Below are 15,803 nucleotides of genomic sequence, written 5' to 3'. Positions count from 1 at the left end.
ATTTCCTGTGTACGCCAAGTGAAATTCTAGAAGATGCCAAGCTAATAGACTAGCTAGTTGATGTTAAGATCGTAATGGATGCCAAGTGAATGGAATGTTAATGGATGTTGAGTGAGCCTGAAATTAGTTGATGCTGAGCTTACAGCTATGTAAGCACTCAACATTAATTGCAAAGTTTCAAAGGGTATTTTATCAATTTTAACTCATTTCACATAATTTTAAATTCAAGAAAGAGCAAGGAGAGGAGGTGATCTAGAAATCCATTCAAAGAAGTTGCAAAAGATTTTAGCAGTGATTCTACACTAGTTCGTCAAATCTTATAAGGTATTTATCAAGGGCCAAGCTATGCAATTTATATTTTTGAAAACCCTAGTTTTTCACAATGGCTTCTAGTTCAAATAATATAGAGGGAAAGGAGGTTTTGAATCTCCAACTAGTTAGTAATGAAGTTAAGAAACCAATTTTCAAAGCTATTCCTTATATTTCTTACAAGCAAGACCCTTCTGGTGCATTATCCATGATACCACTAAATGTTTTAATGGTGCAAGATGTTATGAAGTGTTATAACTATAAAATTGGTAGCATTGGTGACATGGAGATTAGGGAAGCATACAACAGATTATGTGGGAATGGTGTGTTGAAAGAAGAATTCAAAATTGTTGAGAGGAAAGGGTTAAATTGTGCCCTAGATTTCTCAAATGTATTCAAAATAGAATGGATTAGGATAGTACTTAGCAGGATTCATGATGGTTCACTATGGCTAGATAATGGACCTATCAAGATAACCAAAAGAATAATCCATAGGGTTATTGGTTACCCAACCCTAGATCGGCCTAAGACACTAAGAAGTGATTCAAAAGAGGTAATTGTGAAAAACACTAGAGTTATATGGAACAAGAGAGGCATGACAATTGACACAATTATTGATCCATTGATAGAGTTTGTAGTAAGGGTTATATCACACAATTTTTACCAATCTAGTAGATTAAATAGTGTGCCCTATATAGGTGTGGATGTGGGATGTAAAATTGTTAGGAAAGATCACACATATGATCTTGCAGAGTTGCAATTACAACAATTGATGGAGAACCTAGGAGTAATAAGGAAGACTAAGAGTGTGCAATGTAAATTTGGTTCTATTTTGATTTGTATATACTTTTATGTTCAAAACACTTTTCCTACTTTTGGCATAGTTGGTTGGAAAACAAACAAGTCAGTGTTTGTATAGATTGGTGAATACATCAAGCAATTAGGCGAGAATTTTGAATATGTGATGACAAGCTTTTTTGAGAACTTCAAGCAATCAATAAGAAGAGATTGAGAATACCAATATCTCTAGTAGAAAAGAATTATGATGATGTTTATTTTCTAGTAGATTTTGACTATACTTTTGTATAAGCTGGTACACCAAGGGTGAGATTTTTGAGACCACTTGGATATGAAATAAATGTAGATGAAGCCTTTGCAACTATTACTGCATTACTTGCAGAAGAGGTGGATAAAAATTCTAAGGCATTTGGAAACTATGAAATGACAAAGTCCAAAATCACCATGGAACTAAAGACTGCCTCAGTTATAAAGAAGAAGGATAGATTGGTGAAGAAGTTGAAGGCCAAATTTGGTGAAGGTGTCGAGCAGGAGGAAGAAGAAGAAGAAGAAGAAGAAGAGGGTGAAGAGGAAGAAGACTCTCAGGCACAAGCACCTCATGCACTTACTCAAGGGATGGAAGAAGACCAAGAAGAGGAGGAGATTGAAGTTACTAAAGGTGTCAAGGGAGAAGAAGTCAAGGAAGCACCTACTCCCACAGAGAGAAAGAAGAGGAAGGATAAAGCCCAACCAATGAAAAAAGCCAAGAAGGTAGCCAAGTTGAGTTAACCCAAACCGAAAACGCCTACTATAAGGGCTAGTGCATGTGCAACTACACAAAAGGATAAAGAAAAGACCAAACTAGCATAATAGGAAGGTTAAATGTAGAAAAAGCCAAGAAGGAAATATGTGGCACAAGAAAAATCTGATAAGGAGAAAATAGAGTCAGATGACAACAACCAATTTAAGGTGGTGAGTCACAATCCCCTATCAGATCTTGAGAACCTTTTGTGAAAATGTTAAGAATAGTCTAGATCTATTAGGATTTTCTCATGTAGATTTTGACAATCTTGGTAAAGTGGAGAAAAATCAAGTAGATGAGGCCATATATGCCATGATGGAAAAATTCAAGACTACCTCACTGAGATTGCCAACTCAATTCCAGAGTTTATATGAAAGAGTTGCTCACAAAAATGACACTATTGTCTAAACTTGGAGAGACAAATAAGAGAAACCTCACTTCCATGAGTGATGCCTGAACTAAGCATGGGTCAAATTGCTAAGGCTATGAAGAAGTATGCAGTCAAGTTTACACCTAAATATAGAGCCTTCAACATTTTGCAAAAAAATATTGAGGATGTAGTTAAGAAGTCCACATAGATGTGGAAGCTTATGTATGGGTTGACCATAGTCAAGGAAGGAGAGCAAGAACCCGTAGAGGTCAAGGATGATGAAGAAGATGATAAGAATGAAGGTACTATTGAGGGAGGAATAGAAATGCATATAGATGAAAAGGCAATAGCTGAAATGGAGAAGCATGAAGAATAGAGTGTGCGAGACACACAATTGCCTATTGTTAGTCCTCAAAATGTCACAATTGAGAATACTAAAAAAATCACAGTTAAGTATGTTTCTAATGTCATAGTTTAGAACATCAATCCCCTTGCAGAGGAAGATCTCAAGAAGATACTAGATTAGTCTGCACTACAAGAAAAACTTTGTGATAACCTTGTATTGGTGAGTCTAGATGAATTGTAGAAGGTAGTGATTGACACCAAAAGGGAAAAGGTGAATCCACAAGAACCACCTTCGATCATCCCTCAAGTCACTCATGTGCAAGCATTGGTAAAAATACCAAAAGATACATTTGAAAAAGTTGATACAACTATAAAGGATATGGTGGAAACACAAGTTACTACTGAAGAATAACAATAAATAGGCTAGATAGAGTTATCTGCACCTACATCATAGGTATAAGGTGCATCACAAGTCATTATGGAGGTCAAGGACAAGCCTGAAGAGACAAAGTTGACACTAAAGATGAAGGAGCCGGCAGTCATCCAAGCCTTGGTAACCTTACCAGTATCTGGCACTCCTTCCACTAACACTCTTCAGAAATTGAGCACAGATGCAACACCATTGCAAATGTCAGTGCCAAGTCCAAGCTTATCAAAGGTAGAAGAAGTGATCTAGTATGGAGATGTGAGCCTTGATGAAGAGATTGTGTTACCCAAGTATGACTATGATACAATGACTATAGAATAGATTAGCATACTCCAACAAGCCCTAGAAAGGAAGAAGCATCAAGAAATTCTTAGAAGGGAGCACATGCAGAAGCAGGCATTGCAAGATATTAAAGACATCTTTTTAGATGCATTTAGTCTGCCAACTCTAGATGAGACCATGCCACTGATTAAATAGCTGACAAACATAGTGGAAAAGGTTAGTGATGTAGACCTAGATACAAATCATAAGTTATTAGAATGGTCAAAAAAGAAATTTCAAAGAAAATTAAATTAAAATATATTAGGTGACATAGCACTTACACAAGTTGCATTGGCAACTAAGGTTGAGTGTGTGAAGAAGGTACTTGAGAACATATTCTCATTGTACACTAAATTGTGTAATCCAAAACTCTTCACCCAAGAAACCAGAAGTCACATTTTGAGCCCAGAGAGCCAAATCAATTCATCAAGTGCAAAACTACCTATGAATCTAGCTCAAAGTGAAAAGCACTTCATAACATTGCTACAAACCCAAAGTCAATTAGCTGCATTGTTAGCAGATGAGGCCAATATATAGGCCAAACTAATTAGCATCCAGACCACTTTAACCCCTCATATGGAAATTTTGCACAAGGAACTAGGATATGCCAAAACCCTAATGAAGAAAGACCTAAATCTTTCTAGACTAGATGGTCTAGTCCACGTTACTACTAAGCTAGCTATCCAAATAAAGTCATTGGATGTAGCATGTTAGAATTGGGATGCAACTCTCAAGATAATCGTAGATGTCCATAATTCTTTCTTGGACAAACAGACTATAAGTGTATAGCCCACTGACATAAGTGTCAAAAAGGGGGAGAGTACGATAATGGGGGAGAGTAAGCAAAAAGGAGATATAAGGAGAGTATGAGAAAGGGGGAGTAATAAAGAGAGAGATAGACAAATAATGCTAAGGGGGAGCAAGCACAAAACAACAAGAAGTCAGAGTATCAATTGAGGCATATTTACTTAGTGGGAGTACATAATTTTGGATATAGAATAGACCTATCAACTTAGGGGGAATTATTAGATTTTGAGGTATACAAGTTGTTACAAAATTTTGCAATTTTGAAGTTTTGTATATAAATCGAGTTAGAGATATGCTATGCTCATGAGATTAAGGACATTAATGCATACTCAAGTTTTTTTGACACTCGTGTCAAAGGGGGAGATTGTTTATCTTAGATTGGTTTTGACAAGTGAGTGCCAACACATTTAAGTTATTTACTTAGTTCATGTTGAAAAAGTAATACATGTTGAGCACAAGATGTATATATTAGAGCATGTCGAGTCCACAGTGAGTGTCGAGCCACTCATGTGCTAATTTACTCAAGTGCCAAGTAGACACTGTATGCCAAATGATTCAAGAGTTGAGTAAATAGTGGATGTCAAGTCATAGTAGAGAGGTTAGTAAATGTTGAGCATCAGAGACTTCAGGTGCTGAGTAAGAAAATTTTGACGTATTTGTTTGTAAAGGCACAAACAACTATGTAAACCATTTTTTAGTTGACTTAAAATGAGTTACGATATTTTGGAGATAAGGAAAAATCTTAAGTTGGACTCCCAATGCAATTACATGCAACCAATCAAAAAAAGGGAAGAATTAAGTGGAAAAATGGATGAATCTCAGTTGTAGATTCATACCAAACCCTAAGTCACCAAAGTCTTCTTAAGGAGGATAAACCCTAAACTCTCTAGTGAGTGTGTAAGGTGTTGAAGTAGAGTATGGAGAATTTGGCATGCACAAATAGAGAATTCATGGTGGCTATGGAGTTATGAAGTGAGATTACATTGTAGAATCAGTTAGAGAAAAATGGAGGAAAGAGAAGAGTATACAAAAAAAGAGACATTTGATCAAAAAGGATTGAGACAACATCAATTTAGAGGTGATCTGTTATCAAGCAATCAAGTGCTAACCATAGGACCAATTTCAAGACATTTTAATAGGCGATTTAAATCAAAATCTCTTAATAGAGTAGTCCTAACAAGCTGTATCGAAATCCACTAACAAGGTACTTACTTAATTGTGAGTTAAAGTCCTTTAACAAGGCACACTTCTAACAAGGTGTTGAAATCCTAGTCTTTGTAAGCCTTTAATAGGGTAGACCTTTCATAGGATAGATCATGTTTCATGGTCAAAACATTGTAACCTTCATTAGATACACTTTATTACTACGGTAGTGAAGATTTGTGGGTGTCATCCCCACCCCAGTTTTACCTTCTCATTGGAGGGTTTCTAGGTAATCATATCTGGTGTCATATGTGTGTGAATGTTTACTTGCTTACATGTTTTAGATGTATATGCTTTACATGTTATTTCAGTTTACACATTGAATGTATGAGATGGATGTGTGGTGAAATTTTTATGAGTCCAAGTTTAAACTGTTGATTCAACCCCCCCCCCCCCCCAACAGAAGTTTACCTTTCCTATTGTAATTCCAACATATGGAAAAGTGTCTAGGAAGATACATTAAGCATCTCAATGTTCAAGGTAGTATTCATGGCCTTTGTCCCTCTTCTTTCTCCAATGCTAGTTCTCATGAACAATTTATGGATGACACAATTATAATGGGGCTTTCCATGGTGATAGAAGCTAGGAGTTATAAAAATGCCTTAAATATTTACATTCAAGCCTCTGGTCAACTTATCAATTCAGAGAAGTTTTCACTCTTCTTTGTGAATACTCCCCTAGAGAGACTGAATAAAATCTCTAGGATTTTGGGCTATGGTATTAAAGCCCTCCCTAGATTATATATGGGCCTCCCCCTTTGTTCCAAAATGTCTAACTCTTTCTAGAAAATGATCATTGACAAACACAACAAGAAAATTGCAGGTTGGAAGGGTACTTTGCTAAGTCAAGCTGGCAAAATTGTTCTTCTCAAATCCCACCTCCAGAGTCTCTCCATCTATGCTCTTAGTCTCTTCAAAATGTTGATTAAGTATGTTAATGAGCTATGAAGAAAATTAAAAGAAACTTCTTATGGTTTGGGACTAAGAACAAAAAAAGACTTCCTCTCATCTTGGGAATCTATTTGCAAACCCAAGAATCTTAGATGTTTAGGCATTAGACCTATCAAAGATATGAACAAAGCCCTACTAGCTAAACAAGGCTAGAGAGTTTTCAATGAAGACAAGGACTGGAGTAAATATCTTCAATGCTCTCCCACTCTGAATAGTTTCCTATCTACTGATCTTTTAGAGAATGTATCTTCCATTTGGAAAGCTGTCCAAGTTTCAAAGAATATCCTAACCAAGGTTATAAATGGAAGTTGAGTGATGGTAAAACTATTTGTTTCTAGGAGGATAGCTAGTTACTAGATTCTCCCCTAAACTTGTTTTACAATAATATTCTTATCATTGATTACTGCAAAGCTATCTTTGGAGATAAAGTTTGTGATTATTGGGATAACAACAAATGGGTGGACCTCACTACTCTAGATATCAATCTTCATCAAATCCAAAATTCTCTTTTCTCCACCTGTATCAATCCAAATTCCCAACAAAAGGTCATCTAGGCTCGTCATCCAAGTGGAAACTTCAAAGTTTCCTCTCTTTTTTTTGAAAAGAGAATTGATCTCCATTGGGTTAAAGCCTAGATCAAAGGTTTAACTCCAAAGATTGAGATTGTCTTTTGAATTGCTCTATAGAATAAAATCCTAATGATTCACAATCTCAGAAAAAAGGGATGATCATTACGAATTGGTGTTGTCTTTGCAGGAAGGATATGGAATCTTTCAACCATATTTTTCTTCATTCATGTTATGCTAGGGATATTTGGAGGGAAATCTTAAATTTCTAGGAAATTCAATGGACCTTTCAGGAGAATCTTGCTGACAATTTTCTAAGCTGGTGTAGTCCTTTCAGAGGTGAACTTGTTAGCTCCCTCTGGAAGTACTCCTTCCCCCATTTATGTTGGGGCTTATGGAAAGAAAGGAATGACATAATCTTCAAAGATACCAACACCCCCTCTTGGGTCATAGGTAATAAGATTATCATAAACTTAAAGGAGAATTTTATATCTCATTTTGGTCCTTCATCTAATCTCAACATAGAGCATCCTGGTCAAAATTTCATAGTTTAAAAAGAGCAATTTGAGGGAAAATTCCATCTAGTTATCTCCCCTCCATGGTTGGATTAAGGCTGATTTTGAAAGGGCCTCCACAGGGAACCCTATCAAGGATGGTTGTGGGGGAGTCATAAGGGATTGTAACTACAATATCATAACGGCTGTGGCTATTCCCCTTGGTATAAGTTCAATTCATTATGCTGAGATGGCAGGGGCCCATTACATGATCAAGCTAGATAAGAATATTGGATGCAGGAACCTCTAGCTAGAAGGTGACTTAAGGAATATTGTCAATATCCTAAACAATAAACAAGACCATGCTTGGAATATTTCTAACCTCCTCATTTAAAGTAAAGAAAACCTCAACTTTTTTCATAATGTGTTTATTTCTCATAACTACCATGAAACGAACACACTGGTGGATTGGATGGCCAACTTGGCAGTTCAAAGTAACAATATTGTCATGTGGACTGACTAGCTAAGCATGGATGACATATTAATTGCAAAAGGGAATTATGAGAGAAACATATCTCGAGAAGGGAAAATCAAAATTTGATATCCCTGCGGCCTGCACTTATCAAATCATTAATGCTTCCATTTATTATTTTAAATGGAAAGGTTTCCATGCTTGCATGTCTGTCAGTACCTCACATGGATTATGGGTTTTTTTTGGGCCTTCAAGAAGTAATATGCATATATTTTCTTGGTGCTTCTCTCTATGTTTTTTGAGTCATAGCATTCTACAAGATGCTCTCTCTATGAATATGGGTAGGGAAGAGAAAAAATTGGAACCTGAGAAGTGCCACTATTGGAAAAAGAAGAAAGAAGTATGGGATCAGCTTGAAAAAGGAAAGGTGACCAGTTTCATTAAGAAACTTCATGGATACAAACCTCATGTGACAGACAACTTCTACAAAGCTTGGGATGGAGACAAGGTTATCCTCTATGGCAGATAGTTCAACATTAACACTAAGTTCATTGTTGAAGTTATTGAGTTGCCGAATGAAGGAATGGAATTTTTTAAGTAGAAAAAAGTTTCCAAAGAGGCAGTCAAGTGTTTTCCCAAAAATGATCAGGAGGATGCTAAACTGGTTAAGGTTGGTAATTTTTATGACCTTGCTCAAATTAAGGATATCTGGCAGGAGGTTCTCACTTGTGTGCAGATGTATTACATTCTGGATGGTAAGGTTTCCAAAGTTCATCTCTATCCCTTTGATTTTTTAAATCATTTCTGCTACAAGCAAATAATTTACTTCCCTTTCTACTTGGTGAATTCTCTCATTTCTGGACTTAAAGCCCACAAGAAAAAGGAATCTAGACCTATTATCCATGAGGTTCTCATCTAGCATATCACTGAGTTTTGTCATGATAACACCATTGCTCACTCTATTTCTATTTCTAGTTGCAAACAGAACGATTGCCAAGAAAAAATGAAACTATTGGAGATTCTTTGCTATAAAAAAAAGTAGCTGTCAATGTGCCCTGGCTATGGAAATGGATTTTGAGCATAGCTTGAAAGGTGTGGAGGAGGTTGAAGCTCCCTTAGATGATGACACTTCCCAAACCATGAGTGATGGGTGTTCCTCTAAGAACAAGGATGTCACTTTAAGTCAGGATGATACCTCGGCTCTTGATTCTCCACTTTCTTCCCCTAGCACTATCAACAAGCATTGTAAGCACTCATCTTACAAGGGTAAGGACATTGTCCCATCCTCAAAGCATAAAAGACTTAAAAAGGTTTTCTCCAATTTGAAGACCAAAGAGGCTACCATCAATAAGGATAGGGAAGCTCTAGTGAAAATGGAGGGTATGAATGATTTGAAGGACACTAGGAGTAAAGGCATTGCTGAGGTCATCAACCTATCCTCCCATGCTCAAGAAATAGAGACTATTGTGACCCCTGATCCTATGTCTACTGATTCTCCTCTAGCCAATAACGACCAAGATGATACTAATCTTGGAAAACCCACTGCCCACACCCAGAAACTCATGAAAAATCCTAAACTAAATGAGGTTTCTAAGGAGGCCCAGGATCCAACAGATGATGACAATGTCCTGGAATTTCTAAACAAATCCAAAAGCAAAGCCAATATTGGGATGGAGCTAGACAATTGGTTGTACAATGAAATTAAAAAACTTCATGTTAGTGTTTCTTCCTTGCAGGATAAGACCCTTTGTTTATAGGCAAAGCTGGTTGAGGAATGCAAGAAGCAGACAGAGCTAGAAGTTCTGGTTGGGAACTTCCTAATTAAACTTTAGGAGTACCAAGCCTCCCTCAAGAAGATGATAAAGGACAATGAAATGGGAATGTAAGGTGTTACTTCGTCCATTCTGGCTACTATTGTGTCAATTGGGAAAGCCTCTCTAGATGAAATGAATTCAATTGGTCATGCTTCGAAGCTAGATGGTGGTTCAAGAAGGTGCACTAGACAAAGTACTAAGAAAGTTGACCTCCAAAGCCCTATGAAGAACATTAATGATTCTCTCAAAGAGGTTGCTTTGTTAGGTTCTTTTATTTCTGGAGCTATTAAAGAATTGATTTAAGTTTTTCTCCTTTTTTGGTCTTTTGGCCCCTACTAATTTAGTTGAATTATTTTTGTTGTTGGTCCATGTAAAACCAGCTAGACTTGGTTGCTAGTCCTTGTAAAACTAGCCTTCGAATTTTATTTTTAAACTTTGGGTTACTGGTCCCTATAAAACCAATTCCTTTCTTTGTTACTTTTTGTTTGGGATTTTAGGTCCCCTTCAAACCTATTTTTACCTAATCAAAACATAATTATTATTTTTATTCAAAACAAATGTCTATTGATTAGAATTGGTAAATTCATTGCTTTTATAAGCATTAATGATGTCATTTGATTACTAAAAATCAATGAACACACATGTTAAATACCACATCTAGATTATCAATAATACACGTGAATCATACTTTAGACACACTATAATACATAGTGCTTTCTAAAATGTAAGTACATCTAAAAGAATTAATGAAATCTCTTCTAAATTATGATTTACTAGATAATGATTGAATGAACATATGCTTTTTGTGATATAAATAATATTCTATAATAAGAATATTTAAACAACCATAATTTTAAGAATAATTAAATTTTATTATTTTATTATTTTACATATTTAAATTGTGTGGTCATGTTTGAAGAGTTGTGCACTATAAATTTAATTAATTTAATGAATTTTTCTTGTCTATTTATCTTCATATTCTTTTGAGATTTTAAAAAATAACAAAATTTTTAATTATAATAATAATATAATGACAAAACACAAAACACTTAACAAATTTTGAAGTTGAACTAATGTTTTAAATAATTGAATCACAATATGAAAGATAGAAGAAATACTCCATATAAAATCTCAATATAATTGTTTCACAAAATCTATATAATTTAAACCGAAGATGAAGGAAAAAACTAGAACCATAATAGTTTTACTACTTATCATAGGAAAAATCACTACTATAATCTAGGATGGTCTGCCTCCATTAAATACTTGGCATGACTTATATTCATTACAAGAAAATAAAGAGATATATAAGCTAGAGTTTTTTCTAGCTAAGGGCATTTTGGCCCACCTTCCTTGGTCTTCCAGTTATTATAGCAAGGACAAACTTCCTTGTTCCCATAAGTCCCTGGTGGAACACACAGACACTTCTTGCAGCAATATTGACAAAAATCCATGCACGCTGTCTTCCTTGTCTTTGAGCATCTCCTTTTGCATTGAGAGGGGCACTCTATTCACAGAATAATGGGGTTTCTTCATCAAAATATCCAGAGAAAAACCATCTTGTCAACATATACGTCTAGACTACTGAATTTTCTCAAACAAAAACAATATATTTGATTAGACTTTCCTTTTAGCTTCATGTGAACATACCACGATTCCTAGAATCATTCAAAACCTTACAAAATAATGGCAATGAAGGATCACCTATATTAAACTAGTAGACTAAAATAAAAACGAATTGATTAAAAATATAGATTCATTGAGGAAATGCATTTTAAAAATATTAAGGGCTGTATATATTGCTGACCTGAACGATGAAGCCTTCTGAAATAAGGTGCCTGCATACAACAAATGAATAGTTAATAGCTGTCTAGAATTATACACAGTAGATTGTCATGATTATGAATGCACTTACATTGTGTGATTTAGATAGTTGATGAGAGTCAATATCGTTGTTTAATCCCTGCATTCATAACACATCCATAATAACATGATAGTGAGCAGATTTCCATGATCTATTATAAATAATCTAATGCTATTTTTACATTTGATTGTATGAATATTTTTATCATTTGAGATCACATTCTTGATTTTGGATGCAGCCATCTTTCCTACAAACTGTACAGTTGAAAATTTCAGCATTTGATCTTCATGATCTGCATAATTTGTCGTCGAAAACAACAATAAAATTTGAAAATAATCACTGGAAAAAGAAAGTTTGACTTGTTTTCTCTTCAGTACATTTTATCTGGAGATTAGCCTGTTCCATTGATTCTGATGATAAAATATAAAATGCGATCTAAAATATTGATGGAAAAAATTCTCCCACAATCAACATTCAAATATACAATAACATAAAGATGATCATAAAAGCATAGCTAAGTTGAAATTATTAGATTGGATCTAGAGATTTGCTGACCTCACTCTCATAGCTCCATAATGCAAAGAGTACCAAAATCAGGAAAACTTGAAGGTATTTTATGCAGAAGTGTGCCATTTTTGTGTGCTTGTAGGCTTCAATATTCCTTGGCTGCTGAAGGCGAATACAGAGAGTTCCTTGAATAAATTGCTCTCAATGATGCATTTTTATAGTTAAAACGAATGATGAATGAGATGTGTATTTGAGGAAAGTGGAGGGCAACATCCTCTTATTGTTGCACAACTGCTTTTGCAGGTTTCACATGGGTACATGTGGTGAGAAAGATTACTAAGAATGATAACTATCTCTGCTATAGTGGATATCATGTCAGACATCCAACTTTCCTACAGACCTTTCTTTTACATGAGTGATAAGCTTCTCAACTTTACCACTACGCGCACTATAAATTCTGAAACTCCTGATCATGTTATGCTCTATTAAATTGTATATGCAGGCTTTACAAACATGCCGTGGAAGCTTTCACATGTAATGTCGAGATGGGTTATGTGTGTGGGGTATTAAGAACCATTGAGTTGGACATAATGCATTACCAGCCTATTTCTCTAAACTAGAAATGACTTCATTCTCTTGAGAATTTTTGTTGGAACGATAAAGACATTGATGAGATTCAGTGTTTAGATTATATCTAATGAGAATTTGTTATTGTATACAAAAGATCGTGTGAAGATATTTATCTTCTTTGTTATGCTGAAAACAACTAAATTAATACGTTTTATAAGTTTGTCTTAAATGATACATAAATTAAATTAAATTAAATAGTTTCACAGTAAGATAGTGACAGTTTAAAAAATATAAATTAGAGATACAGGAAGAACATCTCACAGCACATGATTTATGTAGAGAAATGTTTTTAAAAAAAAAAACTTGAAACTTGAAAAGATCCAAGACTTGTATTACTACTTGAAATGAATTACATTGATTCAACTTTTCAGATTGAAGACTTGTATTAGTACTTCAAATGAATTACATTGATGTTTTGTCTCGCTAAATCACTGCAACACTTCACTTATTCAACAACTTTGAATTATCATTTTTTTCTTTCTACTCAATCACTCAATATATAGGCATGGGAGAAACCATAAATGACAAAAGGTTTCTAAACCATTTACATATAAATCACAAAAAGAAAAAAAGTTGTCACATTGAATTTAGTATCTTTCATGATAGCTATAAGATAACAAGTATAGTGGTTGCTGTTATAGTTAATTGTATTTTTTTTTGAATTTATAAATTGTTATTTTTTAATATTTTTAATAAATTTAATTTAGTTAATTCTATAATTAGAAAATTATTGTAGAAGGTGAAATACAAGATAATTTATAATTAATAAATTGTTTAAAATTTGAATTTTTTTATAAGTATGCACAACATAAATACATATTTGGTAAAAACTATAATATGCTTAACTTTTCAATTGTATGGGTAATGTAACTACACATATACAAACATTTTTTAAATATAAAATTAATTTTGATCAATAGTTAGAATTCAAGTTTTTCTATTAGAGATATGAAAAAGAGTTAGAGATATGAAAAAGAGTAGGAAAGATGTTTGATTTTTTAGTACTTGTAGTAGGCATAGTATTATTGTAATCCCTTTCTCTTAATTAATGATTAAAATTTCTAAAATCTACCAATCAAAACCAATAAATTTTAAATAATATTTTATAATTAATATTTTATATAGTAGACATGCATGTTTCTTACATTTCTAAATCAATGAAATTAATTAAGAGCTATTTGATGGGCTAAAACATTGGGGTCTTATACACGAATTTATGCACAGGGGTAGTTTCCATTATTGAACATATATAATGAAATCATATATTATTCAACGGCACTTGTTAATAGTGACAAAGATTTTTTTAATTTTTCTAATAGGGATTGATAGTTGTTATAAGTTTATACTAGAGAATAAGTGAAATGTAGAAGTGAAAGAGGTTTACTTTTATGTTTTGTAAATAAAAAGAATATAGTTAAATGATAATATACACCCATGGTGATGTTTAATAAGTACATTGAATAGGTATGGAATGTCAATTATAAAAAAATTAAATTAAATTATAAAATATAAAAATAATAAAAAAGTGGTTATAAGGAGTTGTTAAATGATAATATATTCTAGCAGTGACATCATAATGTTTCATAAGTACAATGGAAGGTCGATTATTTTTTTTTAAATTAAATTTAAAAATAAAAAAATATAGCTTATGTATTAATTGAAAATCTAAAGTGCATTTTTAAATAATTTTTGTGACCTTCATATTTGTTTTTTTAATAGAATTTTCTTTATTTTGTAATAGATGTACTTTTTTTATAAAATAAAATAAATATATAATTATCTTAAAATAATCATATGATAAAATATGTTTAAATAATATAATCTATAAATTAGCATGATCCTAGCGGAAAATATTGGAATATGGAGAACCCTCCGAAAAAAGTGCTCCTATAATACACAAAAAAATTAGCCAATCATGCAATTTGTATAATATATAAAATTTAAAAATAAATTTAACAAATTTAGAAATATTTGAGTTACATAAAAATAATTCCTCATAATTGGTGAAAGCTAGTTAGAATTTGGAGAAATTGAAGACAATAGGATATTGCCTACCACAAATAGAATAATAACAAATTGTCAATTATAAAATTAAATACATTGATGCTAAATGTAAGGTTGAGGCATTTTCTTAACAACCATACCACACACCCACACCATTTGTAATACATAAACATATAGGTCATATATAATTTATCTAGCTACGGTGCCTAGGAGTGCATGTGAAACACATTAATAATCATGATTTCTGAGTACCTAATCAAAATACTAAGATGTTAGATTAGGTCTAAAGAGTTGTGAAATAAAGCACTTTATTTAGACATATGAAATGACTAGAGTACATCAAACATAAATCAATTTAGGTAATAAAGTTGGAATACATCATAAAAAGAATTTAAAAGATTTAATTATGTATAGTAGGGTTGTATATATTTTTAGAATTGGTATCATGATTTTATTTTCAATCAATTCATTATCATAGAAAAATATTTTGAATTTAAAAATTTCTATAAAAAGATGTAGAAATTGATCTCAAGCCCTTTAAATTCCATCAATATCAATACTAAGTCAAATGTGTTGAGGTTATTTGAGGCACATAAAACTCATGATTAAAGATGTTTCAAAAAAATACTCACTTGTCTCTAATATTTCTAAATCTATCAATCTAATGTTTAGGGATGACATTGAGGTGGTTGGTAACTTGATAACTCAAAATAGGCTCTCCCAATTCAATCTATTTGGGTGAAAATTTTAATGGGAATGAGAAAGATCAAACATATAGATCACTTATATGATTATTTATAAATATTATTTGTTCATTTCACATAAATTGAATTGTGGGCTAGTTATTACCATTATTTTGTTGTCATTACTCACTTTTGCATATTATGAATATACTTAAATAACATTAGATGTAAATATGTTGCACTAACATACATGTGGTGTTCTTAACTTAAATAAGTAGAAATAGTCATTTTTAAAAGGGAACATATCCAAACTATGCTTGAGAATAGCCTTAATATGTTAAAATGTCTAGTAAATAAAAAAAGGGAAAAGACTTTGAAAATCCATAGCACTTTGATGAGATGATTATTTTGACTAGAAAAAATGATGCTACCAAATCAATTGTTGATTGGTGGAAATG

The 15,803-nt window shown here is 33.1% G+C and overlaps 1 protein-coding gene across 1 annotated transcript; it reads right to left on the bottom strand.

Moving 5' to 3' along the window:
• Positions 1-10,985: 10,985 nt before the first annotated feature.
• On the bottom strand, positions 10,986-12,154 carry LOC149577487 (cypmaclein-like). Its single transcript, XM_089787806.1, has 4 exons — positions 12,077-12,154; positions 11,573-11,620; positions 11,465-11,495; positions 10,986-11,164 (listed from the first exon to the last, which is right to left on the bottom strand). Exons 1-4 carry the CDS (start codon positions 12,152-12,154, stop codon positions 10,986-10,988), a joined length of 336 nt encoding a protein of 111 aa, XP_089643932.1.
• Between the last annotated feature and the right edge of the window lie 3,649 nt (positions 12,155-15,803).

This window comes from Cupressus sempervirens, chromosome 1 (assembly GCF_028749045.1).
Source record: "Cupressus sempervirens isolate cs-2001-9-10 chromosome 1, ASM2874904v1, whole genome shotgun sequence".
NCBI classification, from domain to species: Eukaryota; Viridiplantae; Streptophyta; class Pinopsida; order Cupressales; family Cupressaceae; genus Cupressus; species Cupressus sempervirens.
This window is presented reverse-complemented; position numbering and strand designations above follow the sequence as displayed.

Bases quoted from the DNA above. Each gene is read 5' to 3' on its own strand.
- LOC149577487 (XM_089787806.1), bottom strand. From the start codon at position 12,154: ATGGCACACTTCTGCATAAAATACCTTCAAGTTTTCCTGATTTTGGTA. The intron at 11,621-12,076 runs GTCAGCAAATCT...TTATGAATGCAG, and splicing joins TATGGAGCTATGAGAGTGAG to GGATTAAACAACGATATTGA. The intron at 11,496-11,572 runs GTAAGTGCATTC...TGTTGTATGCAG, and splicing joins AACTATCTAAATCACACAAT to GCACCTTATTTCAGAAGGCT.